The sequence below is a fragment of the Phacochoerus africanus genome, chromosome 7 (assembly GCF_016906955.1).
Source record: "Phacochoerus africanus isolate WHEZ1 chromosome 7, ROS_Pafr_v1, whole genome shotgun sequence".
Taxonomy (NCBI): Eukaryota; Metazoa; Chordata; class Mammalia; order Artiodactyla; family Suidae; genus Phacochoerus; species Phacochoerus africanus.
In genome coordinates this window covers 19,961,031-19,981,668 of record NC_062550.1, presented here as the reverse complement: position 1 = coordinate 19,981,668, position 20,638 = coordinate 19,961,031, and the positions used below count along the sequence as shown (strand labels likewise).

Genomic DNA, 20,638 nt, shown 5'->3' with positions numbered 1-20,638 from the left:
TCCCCTGACCACAGTGGGCTTCCCTTCCACCCACTGACCACCAGGGACCAAAAGATGCCCCCACCAGGTTGAATGCCTTCTGGAGGCCCCACCCACCTGCTCTGGACCTGAAATAATGGGCAGAAAGATGCACATGCATGATAGCAACTAGGTGACTTTATTTTAAGCATGGGTAGCAAGGAGGGAACGAAGCTTTAGGAAAGGAAAGGAAGAATAAGAATGCAAAGGGAAGGAAGTAGGGGGCAGGGGAACAGGGGCTGAGGGGCTGTCCTCTTCATGGGCTCAGGCAGCCCAGAATCCTCAAACAGAATACATCCATGGGTCACTCGTCCCAGCAGCCTTTCTCAGCCTGAGGGAGGCAGGCAACAAAGAGGGGGGATTCCCACACATCAATAAATAAAAAGTGGACAGTAGGAAAGATGGGTAGGGGGAGAACAAGCAGTTGCACCCATGCCCTGGGCTGCGCATGGTAGGGTTGGGCAGCTGGAATCCTCCAGGAGGGAGAGATGGACTGGGGGCTTGGGTGCATCCTCAAGTCCTGCCAACTTAACACTTCTTAGAGCTGCTGCCACAGGCTGCTATCCCACAGGACCTGATGCCACAGGTACGAGTAGCTGAGAGGTCCCCACAGACGACTCCACCCCTGGAGCTGCTCACACCTGCACGAGGACAATAATGATAAGTCAGAACCTTCAGGGGTGGAAAAGTGCTGGTCCCAAACACAACTCCCTCCCTACCAGCCAAGAGCACTCAGGAGCATGGCTCTGGCTCACCCACATCTCCCAGGAGAAAGACTATAAGCTTCCCTGTGATCTGTCTTTGGAACTTCCACCCTCACTGGAAGGGAGTCCAGCTTCTGGTTCAACCTCAGTACCTTCATCTATTTTTCTGTTGCTGATTTCAGGAGGATCTCTCTGGGAACAACCACACTGCTGAACTACTTGTTTTGATCCAGAAAAGTGTTCGATTTCTGGGGCATGGACAAGTGTGTTTGGACAGGGGGAAAGGCAGAGCTCCCTACGATGGGGGAAATCAGACTGACGCTCTGACATGTCTGGAATGAGGAATTACTCTTCACTCACGACCTGCCATCCAGCTCCCTCTTTGTAACCGTGTGGCTGGAGATCGAGTCCCTCTCCCCGGATCTCTCCATCCTTAGAGCTAAAACATTCTTCCCACAATCTAACGGCAGTGTCTCCCCTTCAGGGCCAGGATTACTCACTGATGTTCACAGCGCCAATGCCTTCACACAGCCTGATGCGGGAAAGAAAAGGTCAGCATTAGGACCGGGCGTTAGTTCCTGACAATGATCCCAGAGTCACGTGGTCACCAGCTCTGAACCCAGTCCCCTAAGGAGCCACCCAAGTCCCTCCCCAGAAGGTCGGAGAAGATCTGGGGTCCTGTACCCACAAAGGCTCAGCATCTCCCCAACCTTGTCACAAGAGAACACAAGGGCCAGGTACTCCCAGATCCTTCTGGGAAGTGGAACCTGCCAAAATGCTGCAGGACACGGAGATCTCTCTGCCTGCCCCCCGATTTGCCTCCCCACCCCTATTGACTGGCTCTACCGTCTTGAACAACTCAGTCTCCCCCGGGCCGTGGGTTTTCCATCTCTCTTTAATGGAAATGTGTTATTCTATTTGCCCTTTCAGTTTAAGGCCATTATTATTCTCCCCCCTAACCAAACCAACAGGGTTCTGGCACTAGCTCCCACCAGTTCGCAGAGTCTGTGTTGCACATTTCCGGCCAACTGAAGTTGGCTAGAAATCATCACAGTGGGAGCTTAAGATCAGCCATGATAGAAGTATTTATACCACTGAAATCAGCAACTATTATGAATTGGAGACTTTTCTTCAGAGAGTCAGCTCTTAAACCAGCAAACCATTGTGCCTAACTAAGTTTTGTACATAAGTTTATTGGAAATCAGGCAGTGGACCTCAACGAAGACAATTCTCCTGAGGCTCTCCTCAAGGCAGGGAAAGGTCCAGAAAGGGTTACAAGATGGGAGCAGAAGAAGAAATGGGGGTCTGGGGAACTAATGGAGGAAATAAAAAAAAATTGATTTATGCAAATAAGGTTCCGGCTCCAGCTGAGCTGGCTGTACCCACCTCTGCTCCTCGCCCTCCAGCAGGCGCCGGTAGGTGGCAATCTCGATGTCCAGAGCCAGCTTGGAACTCATCACCTCCTGGTACTCCTTGAGCAGGAAGGCCATGTCCTGCTTGGCCTTCTGCAGGGCGGCCTCCAGCTCAGTCAGCTTGTAGCGGGCATCATTGAGGGCCGCCTGGCCCTGCTGCTCAGCCTGGGACACAGCAGCCTCCAGCTTGGAGTTCTGGGGGCCCAGAAGAGAACAAGGTGGGTTATAGTCCCTGGGTCTCTGTGCCCACGTCCTGGATGTGTCCAGTCTGTCTTCCCAGCAGGGATCACCCCAGGAACAGGCCTCACCCCTTCATCACGAGGGTGTCCAGGATTGGCCACCACCTAGTCATGCACATGGGCTGGAGAATGAATGGTGAGATCCATTTGGGCGCACACGGCCCGTGAGACCCTGGGTGGACCTCTAACAACCCCTACCTGGCGCTTGGCATTCTCGATCTCGGCTGTCAGCCTCTGGATCACGCGGTTCAGCTCATTGATCTCCTCCTTGGTGCGGCGCAGGGTCTCCCCGTGCTGGACCACCGTGGCCTTGATCTCCTCATACTGAGGGGAAGCAGAGTGGTTTGTGAGGCTCAGGGAGGGACTTCCTCCCACTGAGGACACCACAGATGATAATGCAGGTTGTACAGTGCTCAGCCTGTGCAACCACACATGGCAGCCTCGCCTTTACACCCCAACCTGAGAGCTCTTAACATTTTACTCACCATCCTTAAGGATCAAAATCCCCAAACAAAGAAGCCTTTTCTAACATATACTTTGAATCCCTCCCACCACCAGGTCGAGGAGGCAGGTGTCCTGGGCCACTCACCTTGGTGCGGTACCAGCTCTCAGCCTCAGCCCGACTACGGCTGGCAATGTCATCATAGTGAGCCTTGATCTCAGCAATGATAGAGTCCATGTTCAGGTCCCGGCTGTTGTCCATCTTGACAATGACCAAAGTATCTGAGATGTGGGCTTGAAGGACTCTGATCTCCTGTGGGGCCAAGAGCCATTCACATTACATTTACGATCCAGAACCAAGGAGATCAGAGTTCACCTCTCCCTTTACACACACACACACACACACACACACACACACACAACTGCCATTTCTAAAGCCCTTGGGCCTGCAGACCCCTCTGCCCATTTCCTCTGTACACAGGTTGGCCTGGGACTCAGCAAGGAGGGCTGCGTCATGTCTTCCCTCTGGTGCTCACCTCCTCATAGAGGGTCTTCAGGAAGCCCACCTCCTCCGCCAGGCTCTGAGCGTTGGCCTTCAGATCTGCCTTCTGCACGCTGAGATTGTTAACCTCCTGGAGACACAAAATACACGGCAGTCGCTAATCATGGCAGAGGCGTTCCAGGGAGCTCCGCCTCCCCCAGCCCAACCAGAAAAGCCCCCAGTCCCATTCCCAGCCCTGCAAAGCAAGTCAAGGGCATAGATCCAGAAGTCAAGGGTCTGGGAACAAAGGTTTCCCATCAATTAGCAAGTATCATATGTGACTTTGGAAAGTCCTTCCACCTCTCTGGACCTCTCCATAAAGGAAGAGCCAGAGAACTCCTGCCAGATCCATCTTCCGGGGTGTGAGAAGGAAAATGCCCTTCAGGGAGTGGAAAAAGATCTGAGCTTATGAACTGAAGCAGGGCTGCCAGACTCCCAGGCTGCTAGACCCGCTCACCTGCTTGATTCTGACAAACTCATTCTCCGCCGTGGTCCTCAGGGCGACCTCCTCTTCATACCTCCACAAGAGAAGAGGATTTGGAAAAAGGGAAGTTATCCAGAGGTTGGACTAGGGATGGAAAAGAGGCGGGTCCGAGCAGACCCATCACACCCCTTCCCCAGGGTGTCCCAAAGAGCCCTCTTGCCTATTTCCCTCTTCCCAGGTCTGAAACATCTCTCTCACCCACCTCCCTGATAGTACATTTCTCTAAATTAAACATAGTTCATTTTCAAGATCTTGGTTTTGTTATTACTTGAATATAGTAAGCTGGTTGCCTGAACGTAGATCTGGAAAGGCAGACGGAATTAGTAACTTAAACCACTGGGAATGGGAGTTCCTGTCCTGGCGAAGTGATAACAAACCCGACTAGGATCCATGAGGATGCAGGTTTGATCCCTGGCCTCACTCAGAGGGTTAAGGATCTGGTGTTGCCATGAGCTGTGGTATAGGTTGCAGACGTGGCTCGGATCCCACGTTGCTGTGATTGTGGCATAGGCTGGTAGCTACAGCTCTGACTCGACCCCTAGCCTGGGAACTTCCATTTCCCATGGGTGCAGCCCTTAAAAAAAAAAGGCAAAAAACAAAAACAAAAAAAAACCACAGACAAACCAGTAGGCATGAACAGTGGAGCAGGGCTCAGTCATTTCTTTGTACCCCCAGTACCCAGCACAATAAAGGAATGCAAGTGCTCAGAACAGGTCTATGTGATGGATGGATGGATGGATGGATGGATGGATGGATGGATGGATGGAGATGTGGTCCCTATCCTAAGAAGCTCATGTAGTGGAGAAAGGCTCTTTGTGAGGTTTCAGCCCCTTTTCTCTTCTGTGTCTTCCTGTCACTGCCATTAAAGCTGCTAAAAGCACAAAGTGGCTTAATGAAGAGAGAAGTTTCTAAGGTCAGCATGCTCAGTGGCTCCCCAGTTGTCATGTCACACCACACTTCTGAGAGAAATGGACCTTCCCAACCAACTCACTTCTTCTTGTAGCCCTCCAGCACCTCGTGCATGTGGTTGAGCTCGGAGGCCAGCCTCCCACTGTCGGCCTCCACGCGCTCGGCCTCCCGCCTCAGCGTCTCAATGTAGCCATTGAAGAGCGGCTCCAGGTTGCTCTCGCAGCACTTGCGGTTCTGGAAGAACTGCAGCTTGGTCTCCAGCAGCTTGTTCTGCTGCTCCAGGAAGCGCACCTGCCGCCAGAGGAACAGCCATCCAGTCAGCCCTAATTCCAGCATCCTGCAGGATCCGTTCCCACCCCCAGCTTCCAAACCAGCCCTTTCCTCCCCTCCCAACAGACACCCAAGGGCCTTTCTCTATCATTTGAAATGGCTGCAGGTATTATTCCAAGTATCCTATGATCGAGTGGAGAAGTCCTTTCTCATGCTTGGCCTCACTGTGCCAGGGATCAGAATCTCCTCCAGACTGACAAAGCTTTGCCCTGGGAACCCTTCCCTGGCTAACTCTCCCGAGCATTTAAGGCAGGATGAAGGATGACCCTGTGGTCCTGTTTTCTACATCTTAGGTGCCTTTCTTGTGTGCTATATGTGTATGTGTGTGTCCTTCTCCCTCTGCAGCAGTCCCAAGCCCATCCTTGTCTGTCTGTGGGGACTCTGTCTGTCTGGACAGAGGTTGTATATGGTAACAGTGCTCTCATCAGGAGCCTCTATTCTATACTCATCTCTCTGTATCTATCTGTGCCCTGTGCCCATCTCCTCCATCAGCCTGAGCACTCACCTGGACCCCATCTCTCCTGCCCCCTGACTACCTTTTCAGTGCCTACCAAGGAAAGGAAGGTTCAGGAAAGCCGTGATCAAGGACACCCACCTTGTCAATGAAGGCAGCGAACCTGCTGTTGAGAATTTTGATCTGCTCCTTCTCCTCTTGCTTCACGGACTGGGCATTGTGGTCGATCTCTAGGTTGAGGGGCGCGAGGAGGCTCTCGTTGACGGACACGGTGGTGATGCAGGGCGGGCTGGGACGGACCACGCCACCCGAGCGGTACCCGAAGCTGCGGCCACTGGAGCCAGCACCGAAGCCTCCGCAGACGCTGCGGCTGCCAAAGCCCCCTGTGAGGCTGCGGTAGCAGGAGACGCCGCGGTAGGGGGCGGCCGTGATGCAGCAGCGGCCCGGCCGGGGCCCAGAAGCCGAGGTGCAGCTGAATCTCTGAGTGGTCACACAGGAGCTGGATTTGCAGACTCCACTACGGGAGCTAAGGCAAGACGATCCACAGGTCATGGTGATTCTGGGCTGGAGGAGATGAAGCCAGAGGAAGAAGGGAAGCAGTCTGACTTCTCCCTCACTGCCCGTCCCTTTTATAAGCCCAGACACCTGGGCTGCCCGCCTTGCCACACGGAGTGGGCTTCTTGTCACCTTTATGGGCTTGGGGAATTTCTCATTCATTTCTCCTCTCTCCTGGGATAACATCGAGATGGAGCTTTGGAAAATCCTAGACTCAGGCAACTCTGAAGCTCTGGCAGCATTTTTTCCACAGTTGAGAGCCTAGGAGTCAAGGTCAGCCAAGGCCTGGGGACTCTGCAATTTGCGAGGTAATTAAAGAGAAATGGGGAAGCCGTGGTGGGAGGATTTCTTTCCGGCACTCAGCTGGAATTATCACCTCCATCTTTCAGTTTGGGTCTCAAGATGAGCTGAGACCAGGGACAAAGGACAGGCCACCCTGAGGATCAGAGGTGGGTGGAGGGGCTCTTAGAGAGGAAGAGTCTTCCGGGGGCTTCGCGGCAGGGACTTGGGGGACAATTTTTTTTTTTTCTTTTTGCCATTTTCTTGGGCCACTCTCGCAGCATATGGAGGTTCCCAGGCTAGGGGTCTAATTGGAGCCGTAGCCACTGGCCTATACCAGAGCCACAGCAACTCGGGATCTAAGCCGCATCTGCGACCTACACTACAACTCACGGCAACGCTGGATCCTTAACCCACTGAGCAAGGCCAAGGATCAAACCCGCAACCTCATGGTTCCTAGTCGGATGCGTTAACCACTGCACCACAACGGGAACTCCTCCAGGGACAATTCTTCAAAGCAACCTATAACACTTAACCCTTAGCATGGCCAGAGGGAAATGGTGTTTACTCCCACCAAAGCATGGAAAAGTCCATCACACACCAACAAATTATTTGTTCAGCCACTTTGGGATACAGGATCCAGGAAGCTGTTGGATGTGTGTGAGCAGTGTGGGGTGAGCGCTTCAAATAAGTGAATTCCTACAAGCCCCAACCTGTCTACCCACCTCCATCCCTCTTCGTATGTCTTCAAGATTCCTCACCCCCGGAATTCCTGTCGTGGCTCAGCAGTAATGAACCCAACTTGTATCTATGAGGACGTGGGTTCAATCCCTGGCCTCACTCCATGGATTAAGGATCTGGCATTGCCATGAACTGTGGTATAGGTTACAGACACAGCTCGGATCCAGTTTTGCTGTGGCTGTGGTGCAGGTCAGCGGCTGCAGCTCCAATTCAACCCCTAGCCTGGAAACTTCCATATGTTGGAGGTGCAGGCCCTAAAAAGCAAAAAAAAAAAAAAAAAGATTCCTCACCCCCACCCAAGGCAGAGTCTCTCTACCAACTAGACCATAAGCACAAGGCCACATTCCCCAAACACTTTCTAAGGGCCCCCTGTTTTCTGGGGCACTTTCAGAAGAGCTTCTCCAATAAGCTCTGAGCCTGGACGGAGTGGTGGGATTTGGGGTCCCAGCCAGGAGAGCCTCAGTGTGCGGGAGGCCCGGGGTCCCAGACCCGGAAGAGGAGGCTGGCCCAGGGTGGGAGTTGGGGGAGCTGGGAGATGGGGATGTTATCAGGACAGGTACCTGGGCCAATGGGCCATAGAGGGGAAACAACAACAACAATAATAATATCAGCTAATATTTATTGACTGCTTACTATGTCCCAGGCACTGTACAAATGTTTTACGTACACACCAGACTTTCTCCTCACCACCTCCCTGGGCAAGTTTTATTACCTCCATTCTAGATATAAAGGAAGCTGAGGCTCAGAGAGGTTATGGAACTTTTCACCCAGATTGTAAGAGGCAAAGCCCAGGGTCTGATGCTAGAAACACTTTGACCACTGGACCACGGAGCAAAAGGAAAAGTGTCTCTGAAATGGGCAAGTTGATGTTCTAGATGTTTCCCAAGGATGCCTTGCGTTACCAAAAGTAGACACACACACACACACACACACACACACACACCCTCCATATACTAACCCCACGTCCCATTCACTCTGACACACCTGAGTATGGCCCTTCCCAGGTCAAGCACTTCTGGTGCTTGGCTCGACATTCCAAGCCTGTGCAGCCACCATACCCGCCAGTGGCCCCAGCCTGTCTCCTTTCCCCCCGCCCTCGTCCTTCCCCTGGTTTTCAGCCGGCTCGGACTGCCCGCCAGCTGTTCCTCCCACATCCCCTGGCCTCCCTGGCTTTGCGTCTTGGTGTCCACCATTCCCTCTGCCAGAATCCTCCTCCCCTCTCTTATCTCCGTGCATCCAACTCGTCACCCTTAGCCCCAGACAAATGGTCATCTCCTCCAAGGAGCCTGCCCTGACCTCTTGCCCCCAAGGCCCTGAACTGAAGGCTCCCCTTCCCGCTGAGCCTCCCTGGTGTGAGACTCCTGCATTAGAGCCAGGCCCCCTGCAGCCTCATATTAAGGCCCTTCTGGGTGTGCCTGCCCTGCCTGGGGACTGCAGAGTCCTTGGGATCTGGGCCTGCTTCCTGCTGGGGGCCTATTTGCTGCCTGTCTTGAATTGGGCCCAGGGGCCCACGGGGAGGTACAGGAGAGACATGACAGCAAGGGAGAGCAATAGTTTTTCACCCATAGACTGGTGGACTGGAGATAAAGGGGGCAAGGGAATGGTTTCTGGAAGATGGGGCCAAGAATGGAGCAGCCCTCCCCTTCCCCAGCACTGCAACCACTCACCCTCTCTCCGGGGGAAGCCTGTCCTTGATTGCACCTGAAATCTCTCATGCTTTATTTTTTTTCTTTTTAGGGCCACACCCAAGGCATATAGAGGTTCCCAGGCTAGGGGTCAAATTGGGGTGCAGCTGCCGGCCTACACCACGGCCATAGCCATGCCAGATTTGAGCCGCATCTGTGACCTACACAGCCACTCACGGCAACGCCAGATCCTTAACACACTAAGCAGATCCAGGGATCGAACATACGTCCTCCTGGATACGGGTCATGTTCATTACCGCAGAACCTGGGACTGAAATCTCTCAGTTTACAACAGGAACTGAAATCCCTCATGCTTTAGCCCATTTCTCCCCACTGGGTTTCTAGAATAATAACAGGGACACCAGGGACCAAGTGGCCCTGAGGCTGGGTCAGGGATTACCACTGACAGGTGGGGGGCCGCTGTGCTCTAGCTGTCAAACCTTTCAATTCCATCCACTTAGGACTGTGCTCTTAGAGGGCACAACTCAGCCTGCAGTGTTCTGATCTCTTTAGACTTTTTTTTTTTTTTTTTGTCTTTTTGCCTTTTCTAAGGCCACTCCTGTGGCATATAGAGGTTCCCAGGCTAGGGGTCCAATTGGAGCTGTAGCCGCTGGCCTACACCACAGCCACAGCAACAGGGGATCCGAGCCATGTCTGCGACCTACACCACAGCTCACGGCAACACCAGATCCTTCACCCACTGAGCGAGGCCAGGAATCAAACCGGCAACCTCACGGTTCCCAGTCGGATTTGTTAACCACTGCACCACGACGGGAACTCCTGATCTCTCTGGACTTTAAATGTACTTAATTATCAGCACGAACAAAAGCTGATTATTAGCCTCCCCATTGATTGTGATAGCGCAGAAATTCTACTCCGTCCACCCACCAAGATCCAGAAGGAGTTCCAAGCGAGCGTTATGTAAGTGCCTCCATAAATCTAATTTAAATCCTCCGTGCTTCAATATAAGTCCAGTTCCTCTTATGAGGGAGGTACTAAGGGAAGGCTATTCCCTTAAGAAAATTGGAGTAGGAGTTCCTGTTGTGACTCAGTGGTAACAAACCCAACTAGTATCCATGAGGACTCGGGTTCCATCCCTGGCCTCGCTCAATGGGTTAAGGATCTGGTGCTGCCGTGAGCTGTGGTGTAGCTCGCAGACGAGGCTCAGACTTCACATTGCTGTGGCTGTGGAATAGGCTGGAAGCTGTAGCTCTGATTCAACCCCTAGCCTGGGAATTTCCATATGCCACAGGTACAGCCCTAAAAAGAAAAGAAAAAAAAATTGGAGTAGAAATTCTAAAAATGCTGAAGCCATTAGTCAGATGACTGGTCACCCCAGGTGGAGCTGGGAGTGGAAGCCCAGACACTGTGGAGTTGGGTCCATCTTCCGTCAAGGATGGTACTAAGTTTGTGCTGAAACCCCTGCAAAATCAAAGCTGAACAAAAGGGATTTAGGTCCACAAGAGGGTCAGGAAAGATGGCAAAGGGGGCAGTGAGCCAATCCCTAGAAATGGGATGCCAGGCAGCCAAAGCCGGGCTCTGACCACGGTGACCTCTGGGTTCCAGGATTTAATTACCCCTTGCACAATAACAACTCACACTTAAAAGCAAAGGAAGCTAAGGGTGACTTGCATGTTTCTCTTTAATGCTGGCTGCTGAGTTCACACTCTCCTTTCCTCTGTCTTTAATTGAATACATAATTAACTTCTATTATGATGGGTTATAGCCTTCCAGGGTTGGTGGCCCTGACCAAGCATCATTTGAGAGGAAGGCTTTGGCTCACACTGATTTTTCTAAGACCTCAAAGCCTCATAATCTGGTCTCCTGCCCCCAGGAGGAATTTAACCCTCACTCAGTTCCCGAGACTCAGACCCTGGGAGGGAAGGGATGGGAGCCTCCTTTCAGATTCTGACTCTGCCCCTCTATGGAGCCTTCTATGCTTGACCTTAAACAAGTCACCAGACAATTCTTCCTGATCAGGTAAACAGGCACAACAACACTGACCTCAGAAGAAGGCCCTGGGAGTTAGATGAGATAATGGATTGTAATGCATGATATTGTTGGTACCCCACAAATGCAACCTCCCTTCCCCTCCCCCAAGCAGAGCGGAGAAGGACGTGGGGGATGAGGGGGAAGGACTGGACCTTTCTAGGAGAGGAGCCAGGAGCTGAATCCTGAGAAGGAGAGAAGAGAAAGTTTTTGCCACAAGGAAGACAGAATGAATGGCAAATTAATAACAGTAGAATAAATAGAACAAACAAACAAACATTTATGGAGTTCTTATTAAGTGCTAGGTAGGGCCCTAAAAGCTTTCCTGTCTCTTGTGCCATTGGGTCTTCCCAACAACTATGGAAACTATTACGATCCCTATTTTGCACATGAAGAAACTGAGGCTCAGAAAGGTTATTCGCCTGCCCAAGGTCATGGAAAGAATTTCTGAGACTGACTCGAAGACACCTTCCCTTCAACACACACACACAGAACACACGTGCCCCCACACCATGCGAAGACGCACGGATAACTAAGACCAAGGCTTCCCAGCCTGCAGGGCGGTGGCGCCGGCTGGGACCGAAGTGACGGCCGGGTGTGCCCAGCTGCCCAGCGTGGGGCTAAAACCAACCCGCGCTACCCGGCCGACTCCCGGCCAAGGGGCGCAGGGGGCCCGCCCCGATCCCGCCGCCCACGGCCCGCGGAGCTGACCATGCGCTTCCTGGCCCCATAAAGCGCGGGCAGGAGGCGAACGCCGTTTTATGGAGTTGGCCGGGCGGCCGGACTAGCTTTGTTTCTCGGCTCGCAGAGATGCGAGGCCCGACCTCCAAGCTCGTAAACGGGCTGGCCGCGCGCTCCCTCCCCCGGCCTGCCGGCCCGATATAAGGCTCAGCGCCGGTGTCGGGGTCCAGCCGCCTGCTGCCGCCGCCGCCGCCGCCGCCGCACCATGTCCTGCCTCTCCTCCCGCCTCGGCGCCCCCTTCGGGGTCCGATCCTTCAGCTGCGCCTCAGCCTGCGGGCCCCGGCCCGGCCGCTGCTGCATCACGGCCGCCCCCTACCGGGGCATCTCCTGCTACCGCGGCCTCACCGGGGGCTTTGGCAGCCGCAGCGTCTGCGGAGGCTTCCGCGCTGGCTCCTATGGCCGCAGCTTCGGGTACCGCTCTGGCGGCGTGGTCCGTCCCAGCCCGCCCTGCATCACCACCGTGTCCGTCAACGAGAGCCTCCTCGCGCCCCTCAACCTGGAGATCGACCCCAACGCCCAGTGTGTGAAGCAAGAGGAGAAGGAGCAGATCAAGTTTCTCAACAACAGGTTCGCCGCCTTCATTGACAAGGTGGGTGTCCTTGATCATACCCTTCCTGAACCTTCCCTTCCTGGGCAGGCCCTGAGCGGGTAGTCAGGGCGCAGAAGAGATGGGGTCCAGATGAGCTCCCACGCTGATGGAGGCGAGGGACACAGATCCGGGGCACACCCAGGCCAGAGGAATGAGTACAGAGCCAGGGGCTCCTGATGAGAGCACCGTTATCATATACAACCTCTGTCCAGACGGGCAGAGTCCCCACAGGCAAGATGAATATCCTTGATCCCACCCATCCTGAGCCTGGAAGTCCTGGAAGGACCTGAGAACTTCCAGACCAGTCTCTCTTAGAAATGGGGTATGGGGACTGCTGATATTTTAAGTGCTATTGGCAAGCGGTCCATTAAGGCATTAAATAACATTCCAACACCTGATGAGAAAATTCATCTCTTTAGTTTGTTTTCAATCCTTAAGATGAAATGGAGACCATCTCATTGGGTACATTAATATGTCTTTCATATCCCTCTACTACTTGTGACTTTCATGCTTTTAATAAAAGAGAGCAAGGCTCAGCTTCAGAACTGTCTGGGACAGTAGACTCAGCTAGAATGTCATGCTTTCTGATTTCCTCTTATGTATGCCTACTGACACTGGTTTTACACCTATGATGGTTACATAGTTACCCCTTTAGTCCCACTTACGTGTGAATGCTTAAAAAAAAATCCATTTATACACAAATCACAAGGAAACAAGTCCAAGGGGATGGCAAAATTCCGAAGTCAGCCCATGAAGGGCTCATGCTTGAGAATCACTGCTACCAGTGCAGCCGTTTGAGCGCACACGGTGGACAGAGACCTAGAAGGGGACAGGGACACAGGGCAAGGCCTGCCCAAGGGCCCCCTGACAATGGGTGGCAGAGCAGAACTCCAAACCCAGACTCTCTCTAGGTCCCTGGGGCTAGAGGGTCCAAAGCCGAGGGCCCAGCCTCCCCACTGGCCTCCAGCAGGATCTGGTCCGCCTCAGCAGCTGCTGCCTCCCCAGTGTGCTGGCACTCAGACCCGCAAAAGACGGCCAGGGAGTGTGGGAGAAAGCATGCTGGCCCACGAGCAGGAAGCCCAGCTCTGCGTCCAGTTTCTCCACGGATTCTCTGTATGACACTGGACAGGGGCTTCCCCTCTCGGCCCCAGAGTTTCCCCGCACCAGAGCTGTACGTGGTGCCATGTGTGAGCTGGCCATGACTTTGAAAGGAAATGTGGGGGTCACGACAGCCATGAGACTCCTCCGCTCAAGCCCTGTCAGCTGAGAGCACCTAAAATGACCCCACATAATATCTGCAGTTCCCATTCCCCATTTCTGGAAGTTCCAACCGTGGACTTGCCAGTTGCTCTCACTGAGCTGGATGAAAAGGGACCAGCGCTAAAAGGCAAGGTAACGTCTCAACACCAGCTAAAACATCTGAGAAGGGGAAAACCAGAGGCCAGGGAGCCTGGTCCTATTTGCTGATGTCCTTTCTGGCCGGCTCAGGGATTGTTGCCGGCACCTCTCTCCAGGTTGAATGACTTCTGGGAAAGGCTTGTCTGCTGTCTTTTCCTGCAGGTGCCACTGTCCCTATTTTCCAAAATCTTCCCCCAGTCACACCACCCACCTGGCATCCAGACACACAGGAGTGTCCAGCACAGGAGTTTAGGCCACTTTAGACCACGCCTCCCCTGCCTCCTCAGACCCCAGTCATCCCGCTTAGTGAGCCACTGCCCTCACCAAGCTCCCCAGCCAGGGAGCCCTTCCCACCGTGGCAATCCATGCAAACACTTGCTCAACAAGCTCCAGGCTGGCCCCTGAGGACAAGGATAAATAAGCCATAGGCCCCGTCCTGGGGAAGCTTGCAGCAAAATGTTCGATTCCTCCTCTATGCCTCCCAACTCTGCTCTATAGCCCTTTCCTCCAGGAAGCCTTCCCTGATTGTCACTACCCTTGAACCCTTACCATCCTCCCAGCCCAACCCAGCACCACCCTTAGGCCCCTTGGTTTCTCACTCCTCCCATCCAGGACCACCTGGACAGACCCTCACTCAGGCCCAAACAAGCAGTCATGAAACAGGGATTTTCTCTTTTTTTTTTTTTTTTTTCTGCCTCCTCAGGCCGGGAGAGCTCAGCTAGGGCTGTGCCATCCACCCCTTGCCTCTGCAGGCCTCATTGCTCATTCTATCTCACTCTGCCTGCTCTCTGAGGAGGGCTGGGGATGCAGGCACCTCACTCCGAGCTTCTCCTGCCTCTACACCAGGTGCGCTTCCTGGAGCAGCAGAACAAGCTGCTGGAGACCAAGCTGCAGTTCTTCCAGAACCGCCAGTGCTGCGAGAGCAACCTGGAGCCGCTCTTCAATGGCTACATCGAGACGCTGAGGCGGGAGGCTGAGCGCGTGGAGGCCGACAGCGGGAGGCTGGCCTCCGAGCTCAACCACGTGCAGGAGGTGCTGGAGGGCTACAAGAAGAAGTGAGTGCATCAGAGAGGAGGGTGTGGAGAAAGGAAATAGGGTTAAGTCAAAGCAGGATGGATTGGGGCTAGACCACAGGAAGAACTTTCCACCAGGAGGAAGACAGTGACAGGAAGCCTTTGGGGAAGTTTTTCTTTTCTGGGAAGGGAATTTAAGCATGGGAGAACCTCTGAGCTGCTCCAGCGACCTCATCATTATGTATTTATTTCATTTTAATTTATCAAACATGTACTGAGCATCTACTCTAGGCTCCAGGTGTTGTGTTGGGCCCTGAGGTGGGGCGGGGGCAAGAAAGTAAGCAGGACAGGAAAGGGTGGCACCAGACCTAGGACAGGGATTCCCCCCTGCCCGAGGGAATTACAATTCAGAAGCTGAGAGGAGGCCCACAGAAATGTGCCAGGCACCACCCTGCCCGCATCAGGAATGCCTGTCCCTGAAACAGGAAGGGCAGCGGGGGATGTGGTTGGTTTCAGTGCCCAGAGGAAAGGGATGGACATTTTTTTTGTCTTTTTTTTAGGGCTGCACCCCCAGCATATGAAGGTTCCCAGGCTAGGGGTCAAATCAGAGCTGCAGCTGCCGGCCTACACCACAGCCACAGCAATGCCGGATCCTTAACCCACTGAGCAAGGCCAGGGATCAAGCCCATGTCCTCATGGATCCTAGTCGGGCTTGTTAACCGCTGAGCCACGATGAGAACTCCAGCATGGACATTTTTGGATTCTATGACTACATCCAAAAATCCAGTTCCTAGAATGTTTGTCTAGCCTTCCTTCTCTTTTTTTCTCTTCAAATCTCAGCCTATGGAAATTCTAGCCACTGAAACTTGTGCCCATTTTGTCCCCAGGTATGAAGAGGAGGTGGCACTAAGGGCCACCGCCGAGAATGAATTTGTGGCTCTGAAGAAGGTGAGTGACCCCAGAACAGACATCCTACGACTCAGCACCAAGGACAGAGGCAGGAGTGCGCCCTCTGTAATTCAGAGAGGCTGAGCCACTCCCCCAGAATCACACAGCCCAACCTCTCCCCTTTTCCTTTTCCCAAATGTCCCAGTGCTCCCTGGGTGGCTCTAGACATCTGGGTACCCTGCCTGCTTCAAGCAGGGCACTCTTCCCCCATCCAAGGTAACTCCCATCTGGCCAGTGATTTCCCACATCCTTCCGCCCTGTGCCTCCATTAATTTTTGTGAATGGGAGAGTACATGAACGCTAGTGATGCCTGCATCCTCGGGCTGGGCAAGTTAGGAAATGCTGGCATGAACAGTGCCATTGCTCACTCACCTCTTGGACTTGACAGGGCAGAGCCACCATCGGTGTGCTGAGACTCAGAGGTCAAGGGTCTCGCCCTGAGTCACGGGCTTGGGGCCAGTGATGATCCCAGAAACTTCTCCTCCTCCCCCTCCTCTTCCCCCTCCCGCTCCACCTCCTTCTTCTTTTTTGTGTTCCCTGGAGCCCAGGATCAAGCCCATGCCACAGCAGGAACCCAAACCATAGCAGTGACAATGCTGAGTCCGTAACAGCTAGCACACCAGGGAACTCTCTGGAGACCTCTTCTTCTAAGCCCGGATCTCTAGATTTCTTTCCATGAGATTCTAGAGCAGAGAGGGGTGGAGCATCATTAGAACTGAGCCATTTTACACTAGATCCTAAGTTTCATGGTAGTGCAAGATGTGGATTCTAGAGGGAAGATCCCAATGGAGCCCAGAGGAAGTGTCTGGAAACGCTGGGGCCCCTTCCCTTACCCAGACCTGCTCCTGACCCCTTGAACTTCACCAACGCCATGACACCAGCTAAGGAAGGTCCAGGGATTGTGCTCAGCCTGATGGGAGAGTGAGACTCCAGGGCCACCCTCTCCTTTTAGGATGTGGACTGCGCCTACGTGCAGAAATCAGACCAGGAGGCCAACGTGGAGGCCCTGACCCAGGAGATCGACTTCCTGCGGCGACTGTATGAGGAGGTGAGGGACCACGGAGCAGCAGGAAGCAAGGAGGATGGGAGTTAGACATTGGAAAGGACTGCCACCATTTGGTTTCCGGGTGAGGGACGACAGAGCAGAGTTGAGAGACGCAAGGCAGGGTTACCCACAGAAGGTGAAGAAACACAGCTTGATGTCTTATCCGCCATGCCCAGACAAGCTGGTGTTCCTGGTTACCATGGTGACAGTGATCAAAAGTAGTACATCCTGGTCCTAGACCCAAAGGATGGAGAGAGGAGGCCCTGACAGCCAGACTCAGACTGGGCTCCTTTCATCCTCGGGTTCTGGGCCTGAGGAGCATTGAGAGGATCCGGGGTTGAGAGGAGGTGTCACCTTTGAGTGGGGGCTTCAGACAGTGAGGCGGTAGAGGAAGGAGGGGGAGGGGACGGGGAAGGACCCTGAGAGAGCAGGCTGCCAGCAGTTGGGCTCTGAGTCAAGAAGCTCTTACCACCACCCCCACCCCAGGAGCTCCGAGTCCTCCAAGCTCACATCTCAGACACCTCCGTCATCGTCAAGATGGACAACAGCCGGGACCTGGACATGAACAGTATTGTCGCTGAGATCAAGGCTCAGTACGATGACATCGCCAGCCGCAGCCGGGCCGAGGCTGAGTCCTGGTACCGCAGCAAGGTGAGTGGCCCAGTGCCCCATTCCCAGAACAGGGATGCTAAAAGCTGAAAGCATTGTGGGAGGGATGCTAAAAGGGCTTTGGCCTCTGTCTGTGTGGGATGGACAAAGGAGGGCGGGCAGCTCTCGGGATGGGATGGCAGATGTGTGCTGTGCAGCTCCACGGGATGACATAAGCCTCTCTGCTTCCCCTCAGTGTGAGGAGATCAAGGCCACGGTGGTCCGGCACGGGGAGACCCTGCGCCGCACCAAGGAGGAGATCAACGAGCTGAACCGCGTGATCCAGAGGCTGACGGCCGAGATCGAGAATGCCAAGTGCCAGGTACGGGAGCTTGGCCCACCTCTCAGTGTAGAAAGAGAACAGAATTGGCCTGCAGCAGAGGGGTTTAAGTCAGGCACCTTGCCAGAGTGTGGGAAAAGGAACGAACATCATACTTTAGGCCAGCCCCCTCCATGGAAAATGCTCTCCATTCCTGCTGAATATGGGATTGGGGGAGAGGTATGAAGGGGAATGGAAGGACCAGGGCCTTCCTGGTCTGAGGGGCAGAATAGGGCAGAAGAAATAGTGCCAGCCTCAGGGGCAGGAATCCCGGGCTCTCAAACCAGCCCTGCCACTAGCTCACCATGTGATTTGGGGAAGCATTTCTCTTCTTTGGCCCATTGTTCTAGACTGATGATCATACGCTCAGGTGTCACTCAGGTTAGTGAGTGAAGCGGGCTGTACCCAAGGCCCTAGGGCATGGTAAGCTGGAAAGCACAAAGGGCAGATCCGCCTCAGATCCAGATGAGGCAGGCGCTACAGAAATGCAGGTCCAGTGTGTCCAGATCCTCTGATTTTTTTTTTTCAAGAGAAGCCAGGCATCTGGACTTTTATGTTAAATTTCAAAAATTAAAGACACTGTGTCAACATTCCCCGGGAGCACAAATTTGCAACCTCTGACTTAACAAATGAGTAAGGCCCCACTCTGACAGTCAGTGGTCTGTGCATACCTGGCCTCTGACCCACACAGAATCCAGAACAGGGAGCCTTAATAACCTTCCCTTGTCCCCCAGAACTCCAAGCTGGAGGCCGCTGTGTCCCAGGCTGAGCAGCAGGGCCAGGTCGCCCTCAATGATGCCAAGTGCAAGCTGGCTGAGCTGGAGGCCGCCCTGCAGAAGGCCAAGCAGGACATGGCCTGCCTGATCAAGGAGTACCAGGAGGTGCTGAACTCCAAGCTGGGCCTGGACATCGAGATTGCCACCTACCGGCGTCTGCTGGAGGGCGAGGAGCAGAGGTGGGTACCACTCCTGAGGAATGTCTCTACATCCTCCAACCTGTGCTTTGAGCCAGGAGCTTATTTGCATATCATTTACATGCAATTTGCATCCAGATGGCTTGGAGGAGGGCATTTGCAAGTTCTGCTTCCCCCTACCCCTGAACTAATTTTTGTCCCTTTGCTCTCCCCACAAGGTTGTGTGAGGGCGTTGGCGCTGTGAATGTCTGTAAGTAATCTGTACTGTGGGGTCTGAAACAAGGACTTGGGCTTCCTGGTGGGCCGACTTTTTCTTAAAGGGTCAAACAGTAAATATTTTAGGTTTGTGGGTCATGCGGCCTCTGCTCAATTTGTCCTTGTGCTGGGAAAGCAGCTACAGCCATAGGGATACTTAACGAATACAACTTCATTTACAAAAACAGGAGGCCAGCGTGGGCCCCCAGTTTCCGACCCTGAAAGGAAGGGGAAGGGATGTGGCCATGAGTGATTCTGATCATGTAAATGGCTGTTTCTGCATATAAGGAGGGCCCGGGCTAACAGTTTATCAAGGATGCTTGAGGTTATAGACTGCAGAAGAATTACGAGTTGAGGGTGTTTGAGGGGAAAAGAGGAATAGAAATGGAGAGAAGGAGCTCTGAGCAAGGGGTCTGGGGAAGGGAGGGACTCTGGCCAGCAGCACGGGCCACTGGCGACCAATTCACATGGGGACTAATCTCTGTCCTCCCCCCGGCAGGTGTCAGCAGCTCCCGGGGCGGGGTCGTGTGCGGGGACCTCTGCGTGTCTGGCTCCCGGCCCGTGACGGGCAGCGTCTGCAGCGCCCCCTGCAGCGGGAACGTGGCAGTGAGCACCGGCCTGTGCGCGCCCTGCGGCCAGACCAGCTGCAGCCGCTCAGTGCGGTTAGCGTAGAGCCTCCGGGTTTGTAAATGCACCGCTCTGCCAGCCAACTCTCCCTGCCTCTGGCGGCGGTCCCGGAGCTCCAAAGCCCCTGGACTTGCGGCGCAAGGGCTGGGGAACCGACCTGCCTGATCTGCCCCAACTACTGCGTTCCCTTCCTGCATCTTTCTTCCACTTCGACTCTCCACTTCTTCTGGGGAGAAACGGGCTCCTCGCTGCGCAGGTCTGGTAGCTCCCTCCATCCTCAAGAGTCTGAACAACTTGTTTCCTAGAACCCTGGGCGAAGAGCCAATCCTGACTCAGGCTGCTCTGGGGGCTTGAACACCTGTGGCTTCTAAGGGACAGATTGGTCCCAGAGCCCCTCTGATGTGGACCTGCGCTCCCTCTCCCTCTCTCTCTCCTTTGTGCTCTGTCTCCGAGTTTCCAATAAAGCTCCTGGGTCCTAAAAACTGTGCTCCAAGAATCTCCCTACACACGTTGGTGCCTGCAGCAGGTGGCCTTGTGGCTGGATTTTCGCCACCTTCCAAGGCAACAAAGGAGCTGTTCTCAGCAAGGAGAGAGGGCTGTCTCTGAGACACCCTGCCCCTAGAGCCACACTGGAGGGTGCAGGGGGAACACGGACACCCAGGTCCCAAAACCCAAACACAGAGAAGCACGAGGAGGAGCTGGAAGGGAAGAGAGAAGGGCTGCGGGGAGGATCCTCAGCCAGGAGAAGAGCCAGGCTTCCCTGACATCTTCCGTGGGGACCCCATCACTTGAGGATGCTAGGACACCAGTGGTCTCCTTCCTCCACTCCCTCACTCCACCCTCACCCCACACATAAAATTTCCTGACGATGGGATCAAGCAACTTCACCTCCTCCCAAAAGCAAACACTCTTGAGATGGTCCCCCAACCCCCCAACATACCACCGTCATCACTTCAGGGGGGTCCGGATAGAGACCTCCCACCTCCCCGGTACCCATCATATGTGCTGCTCTCCCCAAGCACAGACCTCAGGACACCCCCTACACACACAGACACCCAGACCCCACATCAGAGACCTTGACACATACAGATGCCCCATCAGACACAGACTTAACACCCAGATGTCTTCCCCCGACCCCCCATTCCCACCTTCAGGGATCCAGATACACAGCCCACCCCTCTGCCCGCAGACCTAGGCACAGAGTCCCCCCACCAGGGATCTAGAGTCTGGAACCCTCCCCCCACTCACCCTATACCCCTCCCAAACACACACAGACCTCCTCCCACCCCCACAGACTCTGGGGCCCCCAGAGCCCCCTCCAAGACCCCCCCCCCCACACACACACACACACACACACACGG

The 20,638-nt window shown here is 54.2% G+C and overlaps 2 protein-coding genes across 2 annotated transcripts; one reads left to right on the top strand and one right to left on the bottom strand.

The window, feature by feature from the left end:
• Window positions 1-220: 220 nt before the first annotated feature.
• LOC125130842 (keratin, type II microfibrillar, component 7C-like) lies at window positions 221-6,138 on the bottom strand. The gene is made up of 9 exons (XM_047786688.1): window positions 5,674-6,138; window positions 4,831-5,039; window positions 3,813-3,873; window positions 3,351-3,446; window positions 2,963-3,127; window positions 2,572-2,697; window positions 2,109-2,329; window positions 1,223-1,254; window positions 221-659 (listed from the first exon to the last, which is right to left on the bottom strand). The coding sequence occupies exons 1-9, from the start codon at window positions 6,082-6,084 to the stop codon at window positions 547-549; spliced, it is 1,434 nt and encodes a 477-aa protein (XP_047642644.1). The 5' UTR covers window positions 6,085-6,138; the 3' UTR covers window positions 221-546.
• Window positions 6,139-11,514: 5,376 nt separating this feature from the next.
• Window positions 11,515-19,759, top strand: LOC125130835 (keratin, type II microfibrillar, component 7C-like). The gene is made up of 9 exons (XM_047786678.1): window positions 11,515-12,111; window positions 14,356-14,564; window positions 15,410-15,470; window positions 16,423-16,518; window positions 17,002-17,166; window positions 17,360-17,485; window positions 18,217-18,437; window positions 18,614-18,645; window positions 19,150-19,759. The coding sequence occupies exons 1-9, from the start codon at window positions 11,728-11,730 to the stop codon at window positions 19,320-19,322; spliced, it is 1,467 nt and encodes a 488-aa protein (XP_047642634.1). The 5' UTR covers window positions 11,515-11,727; the 3' UTR covers window positions 19,323-19,759.
• Window positions 19,760-20,638: the final 879 nt, after the last annotated feature.